General features: G+C 35.9%; 1 protein-coding gene across 6 annotated transcripts in view; it reads right to left on the minus strand.

Annotated features, from left to right (window-relative positions):
* The window catches only part of LOC106167552 (kinesin heavy chain), a 37,427-nt gene that overhangs the window by 8,869 nt on the left and 6,628 nt on the right, over positions 1-21,930 (minus strand). For 3 of the 6 annotated variants that reach the window (XM_087014009.1, XM_013546349.3, XM_087014013.1), the window contains exons 5-21: positions 16,256-16,304; positions 14,005-14,060; positions 11,692-11,779; positions 11,118-11,242; positions 10,752-10,856; positions 10,258-10,406; positions 9,746-9,894; positions 9,245-9,435; positions 8,546-8,821; positions 8,023-8,172; positions 7,469-7,663; positions 7,093-7,210; positions 6,674-6,836; positions 6,115-6,361; positions 5,639-5,740; positions 5,183-5,319; positions 2,896-2,928 (exon numbers count right to left, since the gene is read on the minus strand). In XM_087014009.1, coding sequence (XP_086870135.1) covers positions 2,896-2,928; positions 5,183-5,319; positions 5,639-5,740; positions 6,115-6,361; positions 6,674-6,836; positions 7,093-7,210; positions 7,469-7,663; positions 8,023-8,172; positions 8,546-8,821; positions 9,245-9,435; positions 9,746-9,894; positions 10,258-10,406; positions 10,752-10,856; positions 11,118-11,242; positions 11,692-11,779; positions 14,005-14,060; positions 16,256-16,304 — 2,333 coding nt within the window. Of the gene's footprint in view, positions 1-2,895; positions 2,929-5,182; positions 5,320-5,638; positions 5,741-6,114; positions 6,362-6,673; positions 6,837-7,092; positions 7,211-7,468; positions 7,664-8,022; positions 8,173-8,545; positions 8,822-9,244; positions 9,436-9,745; positions 9,895-10,257; positions 10,407-10,751; positions 10,857-11,117; positions 11,243-11,691; positions 11,780-13,025; positions 13,082-14,004; positions 14,061-16,255; positions 16,305-21,930 lie in introns of all 6 variants that reach the window. The other 3 variants (XM_087014010.1, XM_087014011.1, XM_087014012.1) reach the window with 3 other exon arrangements.

Below are 21,930 nucleotides of genomic sequence, written 5' to 3' on the forward strand. Positions count from 1 at the left end.
GAAAAAGCATGCTATGTGTAAACACTGACCTGGTACAGTATCTGAATATTTGGTGTAAATGATTTCCTAATTTGTAGTATAATTTCATTGTTTCAAATGCCTTGTTCCAAAGATAACAATGTTGTTTTATTTTTCTGCTGTGTATCATAATTTTTTAAATTTATTTTTGTTTTCTTTTCACAGTGATATAAAAGGCATCTTTATTGTGTAAAAAATTGCCTGAATTTTGAGAGCCACATCTTTTGCATTGTCTAAGTGCCAACTGCATAGCAGCTATTGGGTGCTTTAATCAAGCTGGGGAGGAAGGAGTACAAATGTTTATCATCTTAAAACTGTTATATTGTTTAAACAGTAAGAGAAAAGCACAACAGGGGTGATATCCTAAAAAAAGGAGGCAACTTAAAAACCCTCCATTACTCAACCAAAAGTCAGACAGTCATTAACAATTTACATTGAATCAATCCGACTTGAGGGTGAGTGCAAATATTTGTAGATTATAAACTTTCTAGAATACCACACCCACACCAGCACATGCTGCCTAGTAAGTGGGATAAAGCTGGCTACTACAGTTATGCCCCACACCCACATGCTTTAAAATAAGTCAATGAGTCCATCATTTGGCCATTGTGATTACTTATTAATAGCACTGTCAATATACAGTTATTTAAGTATTCTTCTTATTTTTTTATAATACTTTTAAATGTATTTTTTAATGTTTAAGTGATAGCTTACTATGTGGCATAAAAGAAGCTGTGCATGGCTATCATATTTCATTCCAAATCTTATCATTTTTTAAATTGCCAATTCTAATTGAAACAAATCAAAGTTAAATAAATATGATTATTTTTACTAAAAAAAAAAAAAAACATTGTGTTAATGATGTGGTCTTACATTAAGAGGAGCAATAGGATCCACAATCACTAATCATCGCTAAACCAGTCAATTTTTTTTCCTCACTAAGAGACAGACAGACAGACAGACAATGGCCCAGGTCAGGGGCGGATTTAGGCCGTCTTATGGTCTTCCGGAAGACGGTCAGATTTTCAAGTTTACATTGACGGGTATCTATTTTTTTCTGTCGGAAGACGGTCAAAAATGGAGGTTGGATCAACAAAGATAATTTGGAAGACTGTCAGAAAATATCTCTGGATCCGCCCCTGCAGGTATCTACATACCACCCACTGGGTGTATGTAAAACACAACTACAAACTTCAATAGTTACAGGTGTCAGTGAACCCAGGCAGTCATTCATCAAACTCTCATCCAATGTCCATAAGAACTGACTGACAAGTTGAACACAGAGTCAGAGATCTCAAACTGTGGTTAGATTCAGTCATCTTGAAAAAATAAGTGATTTTCTTTTGTATTAGTACACATTCCTTTTGGTCACTTTACATGCCTATCTCAATCAAAGCTGATGCTAAATGTGTTGCTGACAATGGAAAATTTAAAATTAAAGGTGTCCTATAATATTATGGAATATACAATAAAAAGTCTATCATATTGATAATACTCTTACCTTTTTCTTAAAAAAAAAAGACATACTTATTCTGATTTACAAAAAAGTAATCAAAGTATAAAAAAAAAAAAAAAAAACTGCTCACAATATTTAGTAATACTGGTCATGAGCAGAATTAACTCATAATATATACCAAACCCACTCACAATATTTAGTAATACTGGTCATGAGCAGAATTAACTCATAATATATACCAAACCCATTGTTAATAGTTTGGTGCAAATACATGTAATTTGTGCCAGGAGTTAATGTGGTCAGATATACCTTTAAAGGCTTGTTCACAACAGGATCAACCTAAAACCTGCTCTGCACTTAACTGCATCATCTGTCAGCCAATCAAGATGGGATCTACTACCATTTTTACCTGACCACCCTATGCTGTTAAATGATGCAGTTTAGGAACACAAGTTTTAAGTTATTCCTTATGTGAATGCGCCTCAAACCTAGCTATCAGACTAGCCCTATACCACCCATGCAGCATGGAGCAAAAGCTCTCAGTAAAATGACATTTCAAGAGTATATAAGCCCCTTACCCTTAATAGCCACCAAATTGTAAGGTTTATAGATAGTAGTTATATTTGATAGATGCGTTCCCATTTATTGAAACTGACTCTGGATTTACCTAATGAGCACGCTCATTCTGCAGAAAAATTGATTGTACAATAAGAATGTCCTTGATACAAGATTTAAAAAATTCCATCTCAATACAAGTAAGAAGCTTTGCCAAGCTTATCTTACTCTATTGGAAAATGAAAAATGTTTGCCACGGTGAAACCGAGTTGTTAGTTTAAGCAAAGTATAATCCAGTTTTCTATGGATAAATGTGGATTTCTGTCACAAGAGATATAACCATAACTTATCAAGTGAAAGGGTGACTAAAAATACATCCTTGTACAGGTTTCATAATAAAATAAGAAATTTCCAAATTATAACAAAAAACAGTTTGTGTCCTGTAAGCAAAAAACACAGTGGTCAACACTTACACAGAGCCCAAAATAAAATTTCAAAATGTCAGACAAAACCAAGCCGAAGGTGGCCATCTCTTTAACGAAATTTAAACCCAGAGCCTGAATCAAAAGCTACACATGTAACAGATATGACAAACCTGTACATTCTGAAGCATATAATCATTAACAAATCATATCACTAACATTGTCTTTGTACCGCTTAAAAATCAGCACTCAATATTGTTAAGTCACCCCCCCAAAAATTTTTCAATATTGTCAGCAAACTTATTATATTATATTTTAAATCACATTGAGTCTAGGAGTAAAGTGACCAAAGAGAACACTATATATGAGAAGAAACAGCAGCGTGCTTCAAAAGCATGGCAATACACGAACCAATGGTCCATTTCTGCTTTCAAATTGGTATACCTTGTAAATCTTTTATCAACACTTTCACATTGCCTGTTGTAGTCAAAGTAAAATAAAAGCCTCAGTCAGTAGTTGTCCATGCAAGACAAGACCAATAAACCAGTGAGATTTGGAACCACTTTATTATTTTTTTTCCTTTTTTTTTCAAATCATCCCTACATTTAGTGTAAGATGCATTTTCGAATGCCTCTTCATTTCATGTTAAGTTCATGAAAAGTACAAATCGGGGGGGGGGGGGGGGGGGGGGGGGGAGAGACTTTATGGCTAGTAATTTAAGTGTGTACAGGCCTGTTATCATGAAGCAAAACTCAATTATACTTTTGACATCTTTTTATCCTGTATTCTAGAGTGCATTAATTCATGTTTTTAGTACAAAAGGTTACATGGGTGAAAAATAAGTATCACTAAGAGAAATAACATGTGTGAGGCCAAAGTTCATATCCCATGCCTGATGTCATTTTTTGACATCAAATAAAATTTTCTTTTTCTATCAATTTTAGATTTTAAAACTGCCAAAACAGTGCTTTTGCTTAAAACTGTGCTTTTGTCAATAACATTTAATAAGAGGTTACACTGGGATGAGGGCATGTCTCAAATAGTGCTCAAGGTGCTCCAAGGTGTTGTTGTGATTCCAAATCCACAGGGTTTGCATGGCCTGATAGAGAAGGCACAATTCAACAAGGCAAGGCTAGGTTCTAAAATATTGCAGACATGAACAGTATTGGAAGCTGCCTTCATAAAGACAAAGCCACCACTTGGAAGCTGCCTACATTGAGGCAAAGCCACCACAATCTGCCATGTTTACAGAAATATAATACTTAAAGACTATTGATCTACATAATCTATCAAAAGTGATATTTATCAATTTAACTTTTAAACAGTAAATCTAATACATAAAAAGGTTTGCACAACTGCAAATGGTTTATCACCTTAAACACAGAAGGTTGAGATTTTGTGTAAGATGAAGTTACAGTTTTCTAAAACATAAAATAAATTATAAAACTGGCATACTACTTTCATAATATCGGTTCCCAATGAAAAAGGAACAAAGGCTTAGCCTCACCTTTTTGTGTTCTCATATCAAATACTTTCTCTCCCCCCAGCAAAAAACTGTACAGATTATACATCAACTCAAACATGTCCCACAAATGCAAGACAAAGGGCACCAATTAATACAGGGGAACCCAAAAAGACACAAACCATACAGCACAGTTTCCCCAAACCCATTTTTACATACAGTTGTGGAGAAGATGCAATAGCTGCCACAAGTTCTGAATCGTCCAGATGAAGGCTCAAGTCTATTGCAGACATGAAATTTTGGAAGAAAGTTCCCCTTTGACGACAATGAGACAAACACAAAACATATGCCTCAGGCCTAGCAAGCCAGAGCAGAGAATTGTCTGTTTACACAGTATAAAATGTTTAAAAGAAAACTCTAGCAGGATTTCTACTAGATAAAGAACTTGAGGATTGCTTTGAACAGAAGATGGGGAAAAAAGGCTCTTTCAAGGTAACTGTGTGAAAAATCTGGCAAGCAAAATTGACGTGCTGTTTTTTCTATCAAGATATCAATGAGTCCCAAATTTCTCACTAATAGAGACCCTGCTAATTCATATCTATTTTGGAATTCCAAATGATTCTTTTCAAAAACTGGTTAAAACAAACTGCCAACAACTCAAAACATCCAGATAGCCAAATTTAGATTGAAATTTTGCAAAGATAAAGTATACCAGAAATTTTCATAAGGCGTCACTCTTAAAAACTTTGTGTTTGGTAGGCCTGATTATACAGAAAAAACTGAGCAGGGTACCAAAACCGAATCCTTTTTCACAAAATCATAAAGAAAGAATAATCTACAGAAAGAAAACATTCTTGATTACCTAAGAACAACTGTATTTAGACTACTTTGCCAAAACGGACTAAAAGGAAAGAAGACAAAATCTAACAAGCCTGAGCCAAAGAACCAAAAAAGTGTAAGACAGATGCAGTTGTTTGAAAACAGACAAAAAACTATCAACAAACTGTAAAGTAACATCTTCTCGCGGGGGTAAATAGATATCTTAAGTTTTCAAAGAGTCACTAAAATATTGATAAACAGATTGTGTGAAAAAAATCAAACTTCCCATCAATTTACTTACTCAAATTCAAGAGTTAAACTCCCACGAATTTCTGCTAATTTACAGAGGGATCACATACATAAAAAGACGATTACTCAATACAAAGACAACCGAACACAAACACAGGGCAGAACAACAGAACAACTCCCCACTCCCTGCCATATACCCACCTCTTCCTATCTCTCATAGCACCCTCCTTCGCATCTTTTAGCGCACTCTCCAGCGCCTTGACGCGGTCCATGGTGGCACGCAGCCTCTTTTCCAGCTTGGGCAGCTCGCACCTCAAATCAGCATTGTCACGCACAAGCTATAAAGGAGGACAGTATTATGTTAAATTATGAAATAATCTCGAATGTCTTTTTCCAGACAAACTTTGCATAAAACTTGATTATTGGAATGAACTGAAGATGTCTAATGCTCTTACTTATACCCTCAAGAGAATTTCTAAGATGCACATGTAACTATTGTTCCATTCACACAATGGACATCAAAACAGTGACCACTACTTAGTTTGTAAGTTGTGTGGTGACTTGAGCGCCAGCATAATGTCTTCATCTATGCTAATATAAACACGTCTACTTGATCTAGATTGTTTTCAGGGAATGAAATCTGTCTCTGATACCTACCTGTTTGTGTACTTTGGTGAGCTGATCTAGATTGTTTTCTAGGAATGAAATCTTCTGTCTCTGAGCAGCACTGCTGGTGGCATCTTCTTCCTCATCCAAACCCTGAAGATAACAAAGATTACATCATGATAACTCACAAACATAGATAAAATACAGCATTTGCCCCGTAGTCATTAAATAAAATAATTTTGTCAGCTATGTTATGCACCTAAAGTTTCTGTAATAGACACATGTGAGGCACTGAAATATTTAAGGTTAGCTCTTGTAAGAAGAAAAAAGAGAGGTAAATTTGAATTTCTGAACTCCATAATGAAAAATGCAGCCATGCCCGCTCTTGGAGAAAAATCTTTTAGTTAAACATCTTAGTTCACACTGAGAGAGGAAACAGAATAGAGACTGACAACTCAAAGGTAATCTCATTTCCACAATATCACAACATACAAACACATCCCCAGACATCCCAGAACACAACTTACAGCATCTTTGACTTTCTTGACTCTGGCCTGCAGGTCCTGGACAAACAGTTTCCTCAGGTTGTGGAGGGTCTGGAGCTCTTTGGCTACAGTCTCCTCCAGACCCTTGAGGTCCTGCTTGGCTTGCTCCCTCTTCTCCAGCTGTAGGGAGACCTCGCTGAGCTTGGTGGCCTTCTCAGCCTCCTCTGCCTTCAGCTTGTCATGGTCGGCTTGGAGCTGGTCGTGGGCCAGGCTCAACTTTTGGTTCACCCTGGAAGTGAATGGTGGTTTTAGTTATCCACACAGAGTAACAGCATGATCTTTTATGTTTATCTTTTATAATTATATCAAAATGTTAGGTCACAAGAATAATGTGAATGTTTAAGTTTTGGCATAGCTTATTTGGAGCTGGATTTGTAAAAGTACATTCTCTGGTTCACTAGATATTAGACAGTGACTGAATAATGTCATGATATAATGACTGTGGACAACCGTGGTATCTGCGAGAAGGGTATGAAAAAAAAAACAGAAGTAAATTTGACAAATAAATAGAACTCAATTATACGAAATGCAAACCACGTACTCTTTCAGTTGCTCTATCTGGTTCTGTTTCTCTGCAATCTCATCTCTGAGTGCGTTCAGCTGTTTCTGGTGGGCCTCCCTGTGGCTTTCCATCTGCTTCTCCAGGGCTGTCTTCATGTCATTGGCAGACTTGGCTTCCTCTGCCTTCACATTGTACACTTGCTCTGAAATGATGATAACATCAATGTTACTGGTGCTGAAATTATTAGGGGGTTTGAGCAGCAGGTTGTAAAAGCTGGGGTTGGGGGTGGGGGTGGGAACAGAATCAAGTAGGGTGTGAGTGCACCCCCCACCCCATACCCCATTTGAGAGGTTACAAAACTGGGAAAGAATTCATGTCTTTTAAAGTCCTGCTTATTGTAATCTTTAGTAGTATAAGTTCCTCTTTAACACATGGCTCAGGGTGTTTTAATATCCCACCTTGGGCCTTAAGCTTAGCACACTCCTCCTCTAACCCATCCACAGACTCCTCCAACTGTCTCTTCTTCTTTTCTGTCTCTTTAAGGTTCTCTGTCAGGGACTTGATCTTAGCTTCATTCTGGAGGATAAAGTGCAACAATGAAAATTTTTTGTTAAACTCATGATATTTCTCACTCATGCCCTTGGCAGAGAAAAACACTTTCAGGAAATCATTTGTATTTAGAGAGTTATGGATTGAATGACCAACAAACTATTTGTTAAACTATGTTTAAAGCTTGGGAAAGTTTAAACAAAGACATCTGTGATATGCTACCACAGGACCCTACACTATCTGTACTGAGCTGGACCATGCAATTCTTAATGGGAAAATACTTACACTCTGTGTCAGAATCTTCATCTCAGACAACTCCTTCTCGTAGGCGTTAATCTTGTCGTTACTGCTGGTCTGGGACTGCTCCAGTGTCTGGGTGCGTGTGCAGAGGGTCTTCACCTCTGACTTCATCTTGTTGATGTACAGCCGTGCCACCGTAAACTCTTCCTCGATTTTCTCACTCTGACCTATGCTAGGCTTCTAAGAGAAAATCAGACTTTGCAGCAAAACAATAACATCTAGAAAAACCTTGCAAGAGGTTTTATTGCCTTTTCTTCAAAAATAGCCTATTTAAATAGAAGGCAAAGTTTTCCATCAAGATACTTGATATCATGCCTATTTCATTACACAGTTTAAAAGTAATCAAAAACACATAACTTGAATATTTTCTTTTCTATATGTTGACTTATGTAATACAATTATTTAACAATTCAATATCTGCATTAACTTGAAACCGAATATGTAGATCAAGACTTCATCTGTTAGACTTCAACACACTAACAAACAATATTTGTTACAGAAGATATATTTTCACACATGCGATATTCCTAAATACTTACAGCAATGTCCCCAGCGCTGCCCCCAATAACGCCACCTATCTCACTGAGGTCGCGCAGCAGGCTGATCATCATCTCTGACGTCCTCTTCTTTTGGTGGAGGCTGGAATCCTTGATTTGGTGTAGTTCAGCCTGGGTGTTGTTCAGAAGGTTCTGAAAATATTCGGAGGAAATTGCATGAATGAGATGTTCATTACAAATCTGTAATAAACCCATCAATCAATCCATCTTCTGTCAATGTCTAGTTAATGTGAGTCAAACAACAGGAGTAGTAATAAATTAATAAATTATATAGCAATAATCTTCACGAGAAACTTTTTTTTTTACAAAGTAATTCCGTCTTTGCATTAATTTTCAAACTCAACCTTGATGGAACACTACACAATAGGTAACTTAACTCTACCTACACTTTTTATTACACTCAGTTGTAAAACCTGGCCATTTGTCTCTTCTGTCTATTAAATGACTCCCTTATTTTATCCCTGTTTTTATTTAATTATAGTGCATGTGCCCATTTTGTACTTACACTCTTTGAATTCAGTTCATCTGTCAGCTGTTCATTCTCCTTGTTCTTGTTGTCAACCTCCTGTGATTTCTGGTCGTAGTTCATCGCCAGCTCCTCCAGGGCCTGCAGCACCTCCTTCACCTCCTCCTTAGCGCTGTCGTTCTCGCCTTGAATGCGTGCCATCTCCTGCTGCAGCACGTCGTAGTCGCGGCGCGTAGCAGCAATCAGTTCTTCTTGCTCCATCATCTGTTCCTTGAGGCGCTCCACCAGGGTGGCCTGGTTTGCGATCTCATCTTCCTATGAAGGTCAGAGGTCAGAGTACGTTAAAAGGTCAGAGGTCAAAATACAAAGAAAGGTCAGGGGTCAAAACAAAATTCAGCTAACTTAAAATGATATCTGGTACATCAATTTCTTTACAACTAAAGCATGTGGAACAAAAGCCTGTCCAGGACCAAATATCTCTGTGACACGAATATTCTATGCCATGAAAATGTGCTTTTTGAGGTGTCTGGGAAATCCATTACATGCAAACTGTACTTCTCTTACTGGGATCTTCGTCTCAATTTATTCTTAAAATTTTATCTCTGTGAAAGGCAACAAACCGTATTGTACATGCAAAATTAGACAAACTATTGGATCTCTATTCTTGTTATTTATGAACTTTTGAACTTTGAAAAGAATCATACTGGGACATCAGCCAAAAAAAAAAAAAAAAAAGACCTTATCCTGGAGTTCCTTGTACTGCTTCTCCTTCTCCTCCTCAAACATTCTTCTCTCGTCATCACTGAGGGTCCCCTTGCCACTAGAGGGCAGCAATGAGGGCAGCGAGGCTGTACTGCTGGTCATACTCTCCATCATGACGTCTGTGATGTCCTTAGGGTTCAACTGGTCCTCCTTGGGGACAGCCTCGCCTAGAATTTGACAGGTTTTTCTATCTAAATTTTCCAAGTTCCTAGCTTAACTTTACAAATGTTATGAAGTAATTATTTTTCTAAATGATTTGTACATAATGCTACTAGAGAGCAAAGGCAGCAAACCTGAATTATGTTCAAATGAAGATTTAACCCTTAACTCATAAATTATGAATTACTGAACCTGGTGGTTTGGTGACACATTTCATTCAGTTTCAGTTGATCAAGTAGCTAACACAACTGCTTGGTTAATTCTTTCTAATTTATTTTGATCCAGTTGTGAACATGCCTCAGTCTTTCCCATTCTTACCATTCCTCCACCTGTTGAGTTCACTCTCCAGTTTCTGCAGCTGTCCTCTCAGCCTGCCACTCTTCTCTTTCTCCTTCTCATACCTCCTCTTCCACTCCTCAGCCGTCAGCTCCTCATTCACCATCACTGTATTCTTGATTGTCTTGGCTCTGATGGCATAGAAAAAACAACACTTATACATCACTTGCCAAAGTAAAGGTATGATTTGATTTAGATTTAAAAATCAACAGGAAAATTGAACTCTTTAGTAAAAACAAATTATAGTATTGTGAATTTTCTTCAGTTTACTCTTTTACAGAAACATATAACATAACTACCTTTGTCCAAACTTGACCAATGTTTTGATTTCAAATAAGTCATTTATGAAGAAAAAAATATCAAGATCAACCTCCAGAAAGGAATAACTACATCAAACATGCAGCATTATCTAAACATAACAGCAGATTTTTCTCTGAAAATACAACACACACCCCACAGAAAAGAAGAATAAGTAATAGATAGTAAACACACACCTCTGTCCAAACATGAGGGTTGATTTGGTCTCAGACTCATTGTAAGAGGCGGGAGAGCAGCAAATGATCATGGTGGTCCTGGCGTTACCTCCCAAACTCTCCTGCAGAATCCTGGTCAGCTTGCTGTCTCTGTAGGGAACGTGGGTTTTCTGAAATGCGGAAAAAGTGTGTGTAGTGTTGTGTAAGAAGGTTACTACGAATGGAACCACCGGATCGAGCATTCACAAACTAGCATTTTAGCCAGGAAAGTACATGGGAAAATGACAGTACAAAAAAAAGTGTCAATTTGTACAATATACATTATACTTTTGAAATGAAATATGAAAAATAAGATAACATGATTATAGTTGACCCCATGCTTTGAAGGTCACTTAAATTGTACTTCACAATTTTTAAATAGTTGTTCAAGATGACAATCAGGCTCAGATATTGTGAGCAGGATGCAGTGCTCCTCAAAAATAAAGACTATAATAATAAGCTGTAATGGTACTTACATTTCCATCTGCCAGAGCTGATATGACATTTCCTAAAGCTGACAGAGATTTATTGATGTTCTTCGCCTCATCCAGAGTGGTACCCTCACAGCCCGTCTTACTGACCTAGAAGACATTTAAGTTAAAGGAATCCAATGGTCACAAACACAGATTCTGCTATTTTTAACACTTTCTTCTTCAAATCAACCACATTGCTCTTATCAGAATCTTATCAAAACTATCAATAGACATCCTCTACTATGGCTAAGTAAAAGGGTTTATTTATTTATTTATTTTTGTTAAATCTATCATGGGTAAAGTCAGAAATCTGAAATTTGGCAACAAGATTCTCCCATCTGGAAATAACAAAAGGTCTGTATGCCATACCTTCTCACTACCAGCTAAATCCACAAGGTACAGTTTGCCGCTCAGTTTTTTCTGTGTCTCCAAGTTCTCTTGCCTCACTTGAATCAGGAACACACTGTGACTACGAGAGCTGTGCTCATTCATGTCTGGAAACAAAACAAGGTATCATTTACCAACTAAGACAAATTTATTCAACAGGTAAAATGTATGGTTAACAGAGGCTCAACTGATGCTAGGCATTTCTTGGCATGGTCTTAAAATGTAAATTCCTGATAACGTGCAACTTACTTAAAAATTAAGTATGTTATTGTTATGCCTCTTCACTACTTCTTCCAACCTTTTAGAAATATTAAAATAATTCTATTCTACCCACTGAAAAGTTATAACCTCTAAGTAAAACAAAACCAGTCTTATGGACATGTCCAACATCCGCCGTACGTGCTTACAGGCTGTCTGCAAACTTGAAATTTCGTAAGAAAGACTTGAGTGGGACATGAAATTCTGCGCAAAATTTGTACGCAAACAGCCTAAAAGAGCCCGTACGGCCGGTTGTGACCGAGGCTTAACTTCACAAAGACAGCAAAGATGTACTTACTTGTGACTGCCACATGTCTGTTGGCCTTGCCTTCATCTATCACTTCAAACACCTCCTCTGGGCTGGACACGAACCTCTCTGTGGAACCCTAGCACACACAGAGCACAGGGGGATTAAAACATGCACACATACAAGTTTAAAAAGAGGCCACGGCTTAAATGAAGGTCTTCAAGACGTGGGGCTTAAATTAAAAGATGACGTTAAAAATAAACAAAGGTTCACTAATTTGTTGTGTAACAACATTGAAATATCATACAAAAAATAAACCATTTAATTCAATAAATATTTATTTAAAAATGAAAAATAATGATTTGTGATATTCCTTTTTACCTCATATGATCATAAATGCTACATATTACCATATGGTGTATTGAGCTTTAATTTTATAAAATCTTTTGCATTACTGCATTCCCAAAATTAACAGTAACTCCTTCAATCTGAACTGGATTTTTAATCTTTTTTTAATATATAAGAAAGGTTGACATACATCGGTACAGATAAGCAAAGATCAAAACTTATTGAACTTTGTGAAACATTCTGTATTCATTATTAGTATTCTTTTTTTTTATTTGTATTCATTAGTAAAGAGTGCCAATCATCTACATAAAACATGGGGACAACATGTCTAACTACCATGCCAAACTAGAACACACAAGGTAAGTTGGTTATTTTTTTCTGACCAAAGGTATGCTACAGAAGGACTAAACTCTTGGTGTGCACAGGACAGTTATGAGGCAAAGTTAATCGTTTTGAAGCAGTTAGAACAAATATTTGGTTAGTTATCAAGATTATGGTTACTTTTCATTTGCATTCCTTTCACTTTAAGCTTTAAGTCAGTACAAACTCACTCCCTTTATCTCAAATTTTCTTATCACACCTGCCCTCCATATTAAACATAAATTGTTAGTGAAAATCTACACACAACATCTAACCCAAGATGGATGTCTACCCATAACCCCCTAAAAGTTTAGGCAAACAAAAATATACATCTATTTTGAATTACTACCCCAACCCACACTGTCATTCAACCTAAACTGTCCTGTGGCTATTTGGATATATTACCAAAACTAAAGATGTCATAATAGTCTTAAACCAACAGAAATATTACTAAACGCATATCAAGACATATAAATAGTTCTCACCCACTTTAAAATGTTATTCAAACCCAAAATGCCCAAACAAAATAGTTACTCACCCACTCTGATGTATAACCCAAACCCACATTGTTAAACAAACAAAATGGCCACTCACCCACTTTGACCTATTATCCAAACCCATAATGTCCAACAACCAAAATTGTCCCTCACCCACTTGGTATTACTTATAAAACCCACCTTCACGTAGGGCACTCTGTTTTTGTCTTCATGCACTGACAAGTTGCTTTTGGTAACTACATACAAAGGACAAAGGTTAACTAGCAGTACACACAGACTAAATCATTCCTCCTAACTACAAAACACTATCATTTTCTGGGTTCACCATAGCATAATATTTGTACTAATCACTCAGCAGAGAAAAATTAGTGAAATCAAATTCTGGAGTGAAATATTGGTTCATTTTTTTTAAGCCACGATAAATCATCTTTAAAATTTGGTAAAGTTTTTTATGCTAGGATGAGCCAAGGGTATGGCTTCGTGCAGTTAGTGAGACTTTTCATAAGAGGAGTGTGGGTGGTGTACAAGACTGCAAACAAAAAGTTCATTTGGATAGTGTACAAGACTGGAAACAGAAAGTTAATTTATGTCTTCAAAACTGGCCATTTGGAAAAAGTGTATTCTTTTATTTTTTCAGTGTAAAATTCCAAAGTATTTTATTATTATGATAATTTCAAAAATATGAGTTTAAAAGCTCAAAAGTAGCGATCTCTTGTAGCACACAATATGACACCACTCCTCTGAAGACAATGCCATCACTATGGGATGAATGATCAAAGAATGAGTCCTGATTACACCTTACATATAATGTACATGTGGTTTGAATCCAGGCTCACACTGTTTAGCAATATGTACAGACCCATAGCGCATTTTCTTCCATTAAATCAATTTCTTCAATTTTGTTGTAAGATACTTCATCTTTAAACACAAACCAAACTGCTGTGAACCACAATCAAACCTGGATTGAGCCACAATCCATAAAGTGTAAACAGGGTCAGGATGGTAGGGAAAGGATAAAATCATTATGATGCTGATTGTGATGATGGTAAGGGGCTATACAGATAGAAGTGGTTGAAATAACAACATCACACAGGAATCACAACAGCTATACACAGGGCAGGCTGCAGGGAGCTCAGTGAGAGCCTGGCCTGGCATCTACCTTCACATAGGGAATACGGTTCTTGTCTTCATGGACTGACAGGTTGGTTTTGGTGACTGGTGAAAACATGAACAAATATGTAGTTAATATCAGTGGTTCAATAATATTATTATTATTTACACAATCCCTGAAAATGACCATATTTTCTCAAACAACCTGGAAATAAATAATTTAAAGTAAAGATATTGTGCAATATCAATATTCAGACACAAATGATAAAATGTTTCTTTGACACTGAAAAGTTAATAAGAGATAACAACAAAATTAACAATAATTGCCATGAGAAAGATGTACTGGCAACAAATAATAGGATCTTACAAGTACAAGTTGAAAACTTCATAGAATCAATGAAATATAATTACATAAAGCTAAAACAAAACTTAGATTTGGAAAATGTTCAATAAAAGAAATGTACATACACAGATTAAAATTACTCATGAATAACTAGCATGCAAACAATGGTAAACAGTTTTAATATTACTTAAGCTCACGTTCTTGGCAAATCTGGTTTAAATTATCTTCAAATTCATATTCTAAGCTCAAACTCCAAGTATTCCACAAAAATGAAATATCTCAACTAATTTTTCACCATCTGATCAATGACCTGCTGAAAAATTAGTCTATTTTATTTATTTATTTTTCAAAGTTTCTAGTAAATTAAAATGGCACTGAGCTCATGCTCCTGTGAATTCTCTCTTCAACAAGTGAAAAAAATAGACCAGTAATCAAACAAGCACTGCGGTAAAGATTGGCACATAAACTAGTAAAATCTGTCTTTGAATTTTGAGATTTCTACATATCAGCCAGGATGCTCCTCAAGTGGCAGTGGTGGCGGTGGCGGTGGACAGCTGACACAACACAGAGAGTACGAGACACAGCAATCACAGCAAGAATTGGGCAGGTGCTCTTAGATCATGGTGAAGCATTGTGGTGGTCATCAAGCAGCATTTTTGGAAAGTGAAAGATTTAGTAAACATAAAACACAGACTGCAAATTGTTGTCACCTCAAGTAGATCCACCATTCAACATTGTTCCATTCCTGATGAAAAGTGTGTGTGTGTGTATGTGTGTGTGTGTGTGTGTGTGTGTGTGTTAGTGCATGCATCTATAAGGACGTTTTGCCATGATAGATGATGAGGAAGATTTAAATAGAAGGGTAAGGCCAATGTAAATTATGACAATCATCTACTGTCCAAAATCTCCCCACCCCAGCAAAACTTCCTAATATTTTCATTCATGAAAAAGATAAGCGGGGGGGGGGGGGGGGGGGGGGGGGGGGGTCGGGGGGTCTTGCACTTCATATCAACTCTCTTAGACCAAACTGGTTTTGAAACGTGGCAAAAGTTTCCAAATAGGATAAAGAAGGGTTACATAAGGAAAAAAAAAACTTCTGCTAGTAAATTCTCCAACACAGTAACCAGGTATCCATACTGGAATAGACACATAACCTATGCTATGTGATATAACTCAGGATATTGGTATATAGAAATGATTCATAAATAGGTTTACATCTTTCCTGATTCCTTCAGTAGAACATGTGTGTTGGATTAACATTTACCTGCCCTGTTTTCATTAATCTCTACCTGTGTGTTACCTGTATCAGTCATAAGGAATGGAACACTACATGGTGGATGCTAGCAAGGCTGTGTTTGTGTGGGAGATGTAGAGTTTACTATATACAGGATAACAAAATCTGAATAAGCCCAGGTTTCCACTTATTCCACATATTATTTTTTTTGTATTTCAATCTACTAACTTCTCACTTTCCTACTTGACCCTTGATAAAAAGGCATGGACATAATTGTAAATACATCTCTCATTTCTTTCAGAGAGACTGGAGTGTAAAACATTGTCCGAGTTTACTGCACTACAAGTCCCTCTGAATAAAATGAGGCATTCATGAATTCAGAATAAAGTCCCACAAGTCCATACCTTTAAAATGTAGGAAGTGATAGAGTTAGAACAAATATACCATGAAATTAAGGAATCTCTTGAATATGTGCATAAGACCAAGATGTACTGGGTGTATTCAGATTATCAAAAAACACCAAGAACAGCAGTGATCATAAAATAAAGTTCAGCAATGATCTGTTCAATCAAATATCGGGGGGGGGGGGGGGGGGGGGGGGGGGGGGATGAGAAAAAATAACATCAGCTGCTGTTGGTGTAATTCAGTTGGCAAACTAACTAAATCAACCACATTCAAACAACATGGGGTGAAAACAATTTGCAGGCCATGTGTCAGACTTACTATCTAGCAAATCCCTAATCTTGTCCATGTAGATTTCAAAGTAGGAAACCTGAAAAAGAAGACAAATTGCAAGTGAAAGTTTATAAAACATCTCATGAACTGTGTGTGAGAGTGTGTGTGTGCGTGCGTGCCTGCATGTGGGCTAATCATCTTCAAAAATGAGAATATTATACAATATATTGATAACTTATGTTCATATTGGCAAATTTTCACCCAATAACAATAATTTTACACAGTTGACTAAAGATACAGGAAATCATCTGAACTTGTATTGCTAATGTATCATTTGTTGGTGATTTACTCATTTAGCTAACACAAAAAGTAGACAAGTGCACTCCCAGGCAAAGTTTTCAAGTTTAATAGATGTGATATATGATAACAATGGACAACTGACAACACTGTTAACAGTACTGATAAGGGGCAGAAAATATAACATATATATATATATCAATTACCTGATATATGCTTAGATAAAAGCATGTTTAATAATGAAATCAAAACCACATTTTTTAAAAATGCTTGTCAGTGAGGGAATAATACTTAGTCTGTTTTTTTCCTTTTTTTCATCTCATATTGCTGTATTTTGTAACTTGTAGAAAAAAAAATATCCAAACATTTTTTTTTTTACAAAATGATAAATTTTATTCCTAATCAAACATATAACAGATATCTCCAATCTTCATTTCCTTTTATTTTCAAAGCATAACAGATCCCAAATCCTGATGCAGCTCTTAGAATTCACAGAAGGGAAAAATCGATACACAATATTCCCTAGGTTAATTCAATTATCACTGGGACTAAAAGAACATCACGGAACATCTGTAAGGCAGATTCAAATGTGAAAGAAAAGGCATCAACCAGTTTATAACCACATTTCAGCTACTTTGACATAACCTGGGATTTCTCAAAACTGCTAAATAAACTAAATTAATACATATCTGCTATACAAATATGACTTTTTAAAAGTGAATTAATACCAGGCTCACATACTCGTTAATGTGATGTCAATTTGCAGAGTGACATCCACTAGGGACTCATGTATTTATATGAATATATGTGTTAACCATACTCTAGTAATGGCATAAAAACCACAATGTTGTCATAGTGCTCAACAAATTGATTGCTGTTATGATTATGAATGATCTTCCATAAACGGCAGTGCATAATGATCATACATCACAACACTGAGGAAAAGATGTCGCAAGAAAAAAAAAACAACTATTTCTTTTCAATATCATTTTATCCTTTGGCCAGCAATCAATTACAAACAGGTGATCTATCGGCACTATAATACTCCTGAACTTCATGGTCCTACTAAATAAATGAGATATTTATTATGGAAACTAAAAAAGTGAACAATGAATCAGATGTGACACTGAATATTTACTCAGCACTCTCATCATTTTGGTTGATACTTTGGGGATAATTATTGACAGACCCTTTTCAGGTTTCTGCCCAAGATGCATATTAATAAGTGCTCAGCCAAAAAACTGACATATTTAGACAAAAGGTGTTCACTATTTTTAAAATAATCTTCCGTCTTAGTGACTTTAATGTATTATTTTTATATCTTTAATCATATCAAACTATAGATTCAACTAAATATCTTGTACGACCAAAAAAAAAAAATAAATAAATAATAAATAAATAAATAAATAAATAAAAGGAATTTTATTTCAATTAACAATCTTCTGGTATTAAATCGGGCATTTTAAGCAGTCCAAAGCTCTTGGTATGCTCTCTTATTGCATTATCCAAGATGGCATCCAGCTGTCAGTCGAGACTACTGTGGTGACTCATATATAGCGATCAGAGTCTGCCATTCCTGCACAGCACTTCTACTTAGTCCTATCCAAAGAATGGCAGACATGGTATTGATTTTCTCTCTGTTTTCACCGAGATGATCTGGAAGGGTTATTCATATCTGCTGATAGCAGCTAGTTTCCAACAATGAACATTGTTTGACTACCAACTGGTACAGGCAGCTATGTAAAGAATTTGCATATAGACAACTTTAACAAATGCTCTTATGTAGGCCTTTTCTCTGAAGACTTTCAGGCAAAAATTAAAGAATTCTGGGAAAAAAAAGGGTTAGAAATAAAACGTTTTTTATGTTCTTTTTTTTTTTGAAAAAAAAAAAATCATTTTTTTCCAGCCACATGATATAACTCAACTAACCTAACAGCAGTCTAGACATAACTTGGTAATTCCATCTATAAATATCTGGAAGATGCCAAAACACATGTTATATACTAAAGGCAAAAGTCTTTGAGCAGTTGCAACACAGTATACCTCCAGTAATGCAGAATCAATGTGTTCTCTTAGCTTTAACTATTAAATTATGGCTGTATTCATTTAGAACAAAAGTAATGGTCAATAAAATGTCTCTTATGCAAGAATGTTCTATTGTTATGATAAGTATAAGATGCCATTTGTAACACATTTGAAGACATAACAAATCACTGAAATCTCTTTCCCGCCCTACCCCCCCCCCCCCCCATTCCCCCAAACCACCATTCTGTATCATTCAAGCAAAGACCCCTATAATCATGTTGTCATTTCTCTAATACATCTAGTAAATTTCAAGCAAACAAACAAGTGTATTTTTTCCATCCACCAGCCCATATAATTCCAAGGTTGTTTAACTGCCCATGTATTGATTTGGGTCAGAACATCACATTATGTCTTCAGGTTGAAACTGTCACCAAGTTTGTTCATACACATCATGTTTCTTTTAGAGTGTTCAAGTTTAAGTTTGTGTTTACTAGAGTTAAAAGCCAATACATGGAACAATTTTTGGGTAATGTTTTTGGATCCTTTCCTTTGTGCCCAATTTTGAATATGTTGTTTTCATAATATTTATCAAATAAAAAATGAATATAAGGGCATTTTGATAATTCAAATTCTTGCCTTCAAAACTTTTATTTATAACATAGCTTTCCCATATGAAAATCCCATAGGCAGGATCTTGAATTTACATGGATTGTCTTTTTGTTCCTTTTTTCTTTAAATTTATGAATGTTTTAAAATACTAATGAAGTGTTCACTTATTAAACTTGGCACATTCAAATCAATAACAAAAACCACCACATTCTGATACAATCTCCTGCTCCTCTCTGGTTTTAACCAGTCAAATCAAACAGATAACACATCCATCTCCAGGCTAAACCAAAACAAGCTTACATAAAAGATAAGGTTAAACATGATAGAAAACACCATCCCCTCCTGGCATTCCACATTCCCAGTCATACATTGTAAAAATCAATATACTTTCCCCTATCTCTTATTTACAGTTACATTAGAACTGTACTAGGGCTATCTGGTTTAGTTCTCTGACTCTGACTGTACACTATCACACTATATATATATATACCCCGCAGTAAGTGAAGTGTGACTTGCTTATTACCATAAAGCACATCTGACTAGTTTTAAGAAAACCTCATTATCAATATTGATTACGTGCCAGTGGATGTAGGAAAGAAATGGCTGCAGTGGATTTGTTGAGAATTTCTCCAGTTGATTTTATGCTGAATATTCCATGTAGCACAATGTAAACAAGAAGATTCATTTGATCATCTATTTTGTTCAAGCATAATGGTTTACATATATTATAGGGGTAAAATTCAATGCAATGCTTGCCATTTGACATGAACATTTAAAATGCTTCAAGTAGGAACAGGTACTTATATTTACTAGTACAGTGGTTTACTGCCACATAATTTAATTGGAAAACAGCACAGTACGTGCACATGCATATGTGCTTGTAAAAAGCACAGGCAAGTACAAGCTATTGTTTGACTCTTCAATTCATCTGGTAAAATGTGTCCTCATCAATACAAGCACAAGGCAACCAGATAGCACTTTGAATATAATATTGTTGGTCAGATGGCCATTTAGGCTAAATGACCTGGTAAATGACCACTGTGGCCAAGTTAATGTGTTTTTGAGTGGAAGGCTATCCCAAGGCAATTAACCTTTGCTGGCAGTAGCAGCCACCCATCCAGATAGGCCCACAGCAAATCATGTTATATAGAGGTAAAGCCATGTCCTGCTTCATTTGATGCCTTGCCTGAAGTTCTTTTTTTTTTGATGTACATCAACTTGTAAAAAAAAATTCATTTTTTTTTTTTTTGAAGGGTGGGGCTGGGAGTGAAGTTGGACATTTACCAATGACTCTGCACTAAACAACATTCCCTTAGATTTTCATTTTTCACTTTACATTTGGTATCTATCCCAACATTAGGAAAAATTCCAAATTTATGCTTTCAACAAATTAATTGTTGGAGTGGTCTTAATGTGATGGCTGTCTGTGTGTCAACTTTTTTTTTCTAAGAAGTTTAAATGCACCAGAAGAAAAAAATCAACCTAATGGGTATGATCCAAAAAACAAAAGAACGATAAATTCAAAAAAGTATTTAAAAATCCTTGTTGAGCTCAGGAAAATAGGAGACATCAGTTAGTTAAAATCAAAACATGATTCAAGTGTTTACCATTTAGTTTCCATAAATCACACCTATCCCAGAAAAGAAAAGGAAAACTACAATCTGTTTTTGTCTTTAAATTGAAGACTTGCTTCCCCACCCAAATAAGTACAAAAAAAAAAAAAAAAAAAAAAAAAAAAAAAAAATGATATAATGCCCCTATATTTTTTCTCTACCAAAAAAAAAGTGGTGTTAAAACTTTTGAAGTCCCATTTTATTTAGCAGTTCAACAAGTCGTACTAAAAACCATTGTGGGGCAGGTTCAGTCAACCTTAGTAAACTTCACACCCACCTAAACAGGTTTTAATACACTCCTTGCCTCCCTCACCTTGTAAAAATATACAAAAGTAAACACCTTTTGTTCTTTTCTTTCAATACAAAGGGTTTGGCATATACGTCAAAAACCTTTTCTCTTTATTGCGGTTATTATTATTTTTTTTCATGCAAGGTGTGAAGAGTCAACTGGAAAAGCAGTCAGTCAAGTTCTCCAAAAACACATTTACTTTTGGTTCAGGAAGGCATTTGCTCTTTCCCTTTGTTCGTAATCTACGGGTCAAACCTATCCCACGGGTGAGGGGGTGTAAAACTACACAGACGACAGACCGTGTGGAAGCCAGGGGAAAAAAATTTGTCTGCACTATTTGCACCATTTCATCTTAGCCCCAGCTGCTTTAATCTTCTTGTTTTGACCATCAGTCAGGGGTAATCTGGAGTGATCAAATCACCTCAACAGTCCATTAGGTTCAAAGGAGTACTTGTTCTGCAGTTTGGAATAGAACTTACAATTTTTATCAATCTGGCTCAGTTTATATTCCACACACCAGGATATAGTGTCCTATATGTCAAAACTATTTCAATTCAAACCTCACTACTTGTGCAAGTAGTGTGTGTGTGTGTGTGTGTGTGTGTGTGTGTGTATGTGTGTGTTTTAATTTGAAAGCCATCTCCCATAAAAAACAATCTGGTTATCCAATTATATCATAATCAGATATAGCTAAAATATTATTTCTCTTCCTAAATCATTTTAGTTGACAGCATGGCTCTCGGCAGTATACATCAGTGCCAACTCTACATAACACCTCTGTATGTACTATATATATATGCACCAGAAATATGTTTCAAGGCAAGGCGGTCTGCACTCTTGTACAACCTGAAGGAAACAACTATGACACATATGGCCACCTAATATTACTT

Source organism: Lingula anatina, chromosome 5 (genome assembly GCF_051362555.1).
Source record: "Lingula anatina isolate TDL-2025a chromosome 5, LinAna3.0, whole genome shotgun sequence".
Lineage (NCBI taxonomy): Eukaryota > Metazoa > Brachiopoda > Lingulata > Lingulida > Lingulidae > Lingula > Lingula anatina.